The following is a 5,433-nucleotide window of genomic DNA, read 5'->3' as shown; positions in this document are numbered from 1 at the left end:
GCATCAGCTCCTCATTTTCCCCCCTCCCTCCCCGCCCCCCCTCCCTCATGAACCCTTGATGAAAGCCATATTAAGAAATTTCACTATACCACTACTGCCATCAACTCGATTCAGACCCAGTGACCCTGTAGGACTGGGTAGAACTGCTCCTGTTGGTTTCTGAGACAGAAACTCTCTCTGGGTATAGAAAGCCTCATTTTTCTTCCTTGGAATGGCTATTGGTTTCCAACTGCTGACCTTCTGTAGCAGCCCAACACAAAACCCACCATGCTACCACGGCTCCTCCCCAGATGCAGGAAGGGGGGTAAATAATGTACAGCCATTGTATGCCTGAGTGGAAAGGAAGTGAGATTTTCAGTACTTGCAGCCAGTCTCTATCTTAGAGAACAGTTCTTTGGTTCTTGGTTGACGTGGTAGCTTAGAGTTTCTAAGTGCTTGGCTACTAACAAGGTGCAGTTTACATCCATGTAAAGGCTCCTCAGAAGAAAAGTCTGGTAATCTACTTCCTTAAAAGGAAAATTAGCCACGGAAAACGGCCTGCTATGAGTCGGAATCGCCTCCCTCGTTGTTTTTTGGTTTTTTTTTCTTGACATTTTTTGTGTGTGACAGTTTTAAGTTTCAATTCCAACCCACACGATTTTATTCATGAAAACCCTCCTTAATTTCGATTTAAGGTGTGATGTTTACCAAGACCCATCATATCCCTCAATTTTGCACATTTTTGCACATATAAAATTCCCGTTGATTTACAGGATTATTTTGGATATTGAAGTTAAAAACCTAGGTCCTTGAATCCCATCTATGAATCAGTTGATTGGTTCTGTCAGAAATAATTATTTGGATCTCTGTATATTTATAAGGGACCCTGGTGGCGCTGTGGGCTAGGCATCGGGCTGCTAACCACAAGGTTTTTGGTTTCAACCACATATGGTTCTGATGGAGAAAGACGAGGTATTCTGCTCTGTCGAGATTTACAGCCTCAGAAGGATCGTTAGGAGTGGGGATCTTCCTTGATGGCTGTGAGGTTTTGCTTTGGTGATATACAAAAGAGCTGTGCCAGCCTAGTGGTCAAGTACTCGGCTGCACGCCCCAGCTGCGGCGAGGGAAAGATGTGGCAGTCTGCTTCCATGAAAATGACAGCGTGCCAGTACTCGACTCTAGGTTTGTGCCGAGTCAGAATCAATTCCAGCAGCAGTAGGCTTATTGCAAATACCTGCTGCTTGTTCACTGCTCTAATCTCTCTGAGTATCTTGTTAATGTCTTTGCTTGTTTATTGCCTGTTGCACTTGCTTACACCAAGCTCCCATTTTAGAATGTGAGAAAGAACTGTAAACCAGAGGGAGTGGAAAGGGCCGGAAGGAGCTCTGAAAGGCTTCCTTCAGCTCTGAATGCCGATGATCACGCTGAGTACTGGGTGGAGATGAATGACTTCACTTAAGCAAAACCAACAAATAGCCTGATGTTGTGTTCATACCAAAAAAGCTTTATTTTTACTGGAGCCCCATTGTTGGCTAAAACATTATCTGACATCCTTATAGCATATCCTTACTTTCCATCTCCCTTGTCTCATGTAATCCTCACAATCACAGTTTGAACTAGATGCTGCCATTGAGGAAACTCAAGCCCCGAAGCCTCCTGATTTGGTGACAGGCACCCAGGCGGGGTATGGCAGGGTGGGGACTGGGTCTAGATCTTCGGGGCTGATGCCAATTTTCTCGTCATGGTTGCCGTTCTCAGTTTGGATCTCTGCTGGGTTTTATACCGTCTCGGACGGGTTTGCCCTTTGGGGAGTCCTCTCCTCTTCACGCCCTCTCTATCGCTTTGACTCGGTTACAGAGGGAAGTGGAGATCCTGATGTTTCTCAGTGCCATTGTCATGATGAAGAACCGCAGATCCAGTAAGTATCGCCGGGTTCAAGGTCTCTTTCTCAGGAAGAGGCCAGAGGCCATCCAGAGGTGCTTTCATTGGAGTTATGAGAGGGATGAGGGTTTTGGGGGGTGGGGGACACTGGGGTGAACTAGTCCTTACAGTTCCTTGCCAGGAGGTGCTCTCGTTGGAGTTAAGGGTGTTTTGTTTTGTTTTTTAATTGTTATCTGTGGGGAGGTGTTGAGTGAACTAGTCCCACATATCATGCCAAGGCTGAACTTGACCTGGACTCCCACCTCCTTTTTAAGCTGCCCCAGAAAGAGGGTGCAGCTTAATTTGACCCATGATATCTCTGTTTCAGTTACCGTGGAGCAACATATCGGCAACATCTTCATGTTTAGTAAAGTGGCCAACGCCATTCTCTTCTTCCGCCTGGACATCCGCATGGGCCTGCTTTACCTCACGCTCTGCATAGGTGAGGACACTGCCTTTCTTTGGCTCCTTTGTAACCTAAGATCCCCCTGGGTAAAGGCTTGGTTTGAGGAGCCAGATCTCAGTCCCAAACCAGTCTCTCTGCAACCTTCTTGCCTATCTTGCACCTAACTACTGATGTATGGAGCTGGGATGAGACTTGAGTCTCCTACAACATTTGGGAGGAAGAGAATGTATCCCCAGTATGTTCACAACTGTTTCTTGGGTAACTGAAGTAAACCTTCGGCCTGAGGCCTTATGTGTTTCTCCTGGCTGCTGCTTTTTGTCTTCAGTGTTCCTGATGACGTGCAAGCCCCCGCTGTACATGGGCCCGGAGTACATCAAGTACTTCAATGATAAAACCATTGATGTGAGTACCTCCTCCCTCCGTTTCTAGGACCTTGGTGGGTGACTGTAATTGTACTCTTTGGTCACTAGGAGGAGCAATGCAACAGTGCTTCTGAATGGAAGTCAGGGCACTGTGGCTTCTGATGGCAGCTAGGGAAGAGGGCTGAGGGGAAGCCAGAAAAGGGTGGGTGGGTAGCGTGGATGATCCATCTTTCCCTTCCTCCCTGTGTGGCAGGAGGAGCTTGAGCGGGATAAGAGGGTCACTTGGATTGTGGAATTCTTTGCCAATTGGTCTAACGACTGCCAGTCATTTGCTCCTATCTACGCTGACCTCTCCCTCAAGTGAGTAGTGCAGGGGGAGGGATGGTGGTGGAAATTGAGACAGTGGACCCTCCCCTGTCACTGTTGTTTGGCCTTGATTTGATATAGTACCCCAATCAAAGCTGTCCCCCTTCCCTTCAGCTGATTGCGTCCTTCTGTTTCAGTTTGTTAAATACTTATTCTTCTCAGGTACAACTGTACGGGCCTTAGTTTTGGGAAGGTAGACGTTGGCCGCTACACTGATCTTAGTACACGGTACGTAAGAACCTGGGCAAGGAGGCTGAGCCAGGGGCCACATTGCATGATAGATGTAGATGGATTTACAGTCTTCACTGGGCCTTGTAGGTACAAAGTGAGCACATCACCCCTCACCAAGCAGCTCCCTACCCTGATCCTGTTCCGAGGTGGCAAGGAGGTGATGCGGCGGCCACAGATTGACAAGAAAGGACGAGCTGTCTCTTGGACCTTCTCTGAGGTACCTGAGAGGTTGGCCAAGAGGTTCAGAAAAGGGTGTGGAATAGTAGGTAGGCTTTGGAACGCAACCTGGACATAAGTCTCAACTCTGCCACTAACTTTGAAAGCATGGACTAGTTACAAGACCGCAGGCATGAAATTACAAAATAATAATAATGTTATCAGTTATTAGATTCTTTGCCAGAAATTTAGAACACCAGTTTGTGAGGGTAATTTCATTTGTGAGCGCGAATGAAGCACACATGTAGCCTTGGAACTGGGGAATGGCTTTGATTTTGGGCAAAATTTGCAAGTGCACTACTTTCTAATCTACTTTGTACTGCTTCACAATCTCCTATTTATCTTTCTCAATGTCAAAGATCTTGCCTGCTTGGTGTCTGGGCTTACACAGCTGCTGCTCCTTGAGGCAGGCATCTGTTGAGATGTGTGGAGATTTTCACACAATTTCTTAGCAATTTTGGTGGAGGTGGAGATGACAAATATGTGGTGTGTTCTATGCAGAGGAACTTGATTGAGAGACAGAGTCCACAAGTAGCAAGCCACTGCTCCGCTGCTTCAAGGTGTGGTTGGCTGTTGTAGTGCACTCAGAGGCACCTGGGAAGAAAGCCCCTGTCTGTCTATTCAGCAACTGAAAACCCTGTGGAGCACAGCTCTCTGGCGTTCCTGGAGTCAGCAACTGGTGCCTACAGAAAGAACCCTGATTCTCTTTTCCGCAGGAGAATGTAATCCGAGAATTCAACCTGAATGAACTCTACCAGCAGGCCAAGAAGCTGTCAAAAGCAGGAGATCGTATCCCTGAGGAGCAGCCGGAGACCCAAGCTTCCACCACAGTGCCAGATGGGGAAAGCAAGAAGGACAAATAGGAGCCCCTATTCACAGTCTCTTCCCAAGCTGCCAGCCTTGTCCTAGGCCTGGCCTTTTGTTATTTATGGCCCCCCCCACCCCGCCCCCATTTGCTTGCACCTGGGGGAGGTGGGCTCTGCTTCTGATTTTAAAGAGGCAACCAGTAAACTGTCTTGCACTGTTCAGAGAGGCCTCCCCGCTGTGGTCAACAATCTTACTGGAAGATGGGCATGAAATCTCATGTAATGAAGCAGGAAATGGAGTCCCTTCAAGTTTGGATTTCTTTCGTTTCTTTTCTCCCTGGCTTGAGTCAGTGTGACAACTGCTGTCCACCAGTCACACATCTCTGCCACACTATGCCATCACTCATCTTGGTGCCGCTGTGCAGCCTCCTTAGATTAAACACGAGTCTATGATTGATGCCAAGGTACAGAGTCAGTGCTAAGATTTTTCCTTGTGGGTCTCAAGGAGCCTTGCTTCCTTAGGCCCTCTAGCTTGGCTATGGCCTTCAGTAAGAAGTGGAAACCAAACTTGCTTTCTGGTCCTGAGGAGAGAATCTCCCTCAGCGTCTCTATCACTGAGGATAGTACTAAATGTGGGGGTTGGGGAGGGAATGGAGACTTTGTATGGGGTGGGCCTGAGGCTGGATTGTGGTCTCTGTTATAACACTCTAACTTTAATGATCCCCTCCTACTACCACCGCCAATGGACAGTTTCCAATAATAAAATGACTGGGATTTCCTTTTGATTCTGCCCTTGTGTTTCTCAGTATAAGAAGGGCCAGTTTGGTTCCATCAGATGGCTGTGCACCTTTGTCCCCAGGATTGGCAAGAGTAGTGGAAGGCTACTTTGCATAAGGACTCACTCAGTGGTAGGTACACCCTTTATGCCCGAGGCCAGGGTATATCCAGATACCTGCCTGGGCATCTCATGCACGCTCCTCTTGTCGGTGGGGTTTGCCTGCTGCTCAGCTGCTGGGCAAGTTTCAGTAGATAGAGCATCTAAAAACGGACTAGCATGAAAGGACTCCTGGTCTGAAATTAGCCGATAAAAGCCATATGGATCCATAGGTCTGAGGGGGCTGGCAGCTAATTGGTTTCAGTACAGGCT

General features: G+C 47.8%; 1 protein-coding gene across 2 annotated transcripts in view; it reads left to right on the top strand.

Moving 5' to 3' along the window:
- The window catches only part of TMX2 (thioredoxin related transmembrane protein 2), an 8,880-nt gene extending 3,809 nt beyond the window's left edge, over positions 1 to 5,071 (top strand). Inside the window, exons 2-8 of one of the 2 annotated variants that reach the window (XM_004714912.4) lie at positions 1,837 to 1,897; positions 2,228 to 2,341; positions 2,631 to 2,707; positions 2,921 to 3,027; positions 3,196 to 3,261; positions 3,352 to 3,481; positions 4,197 to 5,071. In XM_004714912.4, coding sequence (XP_004714969.1) covers positions 1,837 to 1,897; positions 2,228 to 2,341; positions 2,631 to 2,707; positions 2,921 to 3,027; positions 3,196 to 3,261; positions 3,352 to 3,481; positions 4,197 to 4,343 — 702 coding nt within the window. In that variant the 3' untranslated portion in view covers positions 4,344 to 5,071. Of the gene's footprint in view, positions 1 to 1,836; positions 1,898 to 2,227; positions 2,342 to 2,630; positions 2,708 to 2,920; positions 3,028 to 3,195; positions 3,266 to 3,351; positions 3,482 to 4,196 lie in introns of those variants that run through there. The other variant, XM_030887528.2, reaches the window with a different exon arrangement.
- Positions 5,072 to 5,433: the final 362 nt, after the last annotated feature.

The sequence above is a fragment of the Echinops telfairi genome, unplaced genomic scaffold, assembly GCF_000313985.2.
Source record: "Echinops telfairi isolate 266 unplaced genomic scaffold, ASM31398v2 ScPeMD7_7416;HRSCAF=8454, whole genome shotgun sequence".
Taxonomy (NCBI): Eukaryota; Metazoa; Chordata; class Mammalia; order Afrosoricida; family Tenrecidae; genus Echinops; species Echinops telfairi.
The sequence above is the reverse complement of the archived record's forward strand: the minus strand, read 5'-3'. Positions and strand labels throughout refer to the sequence as shown.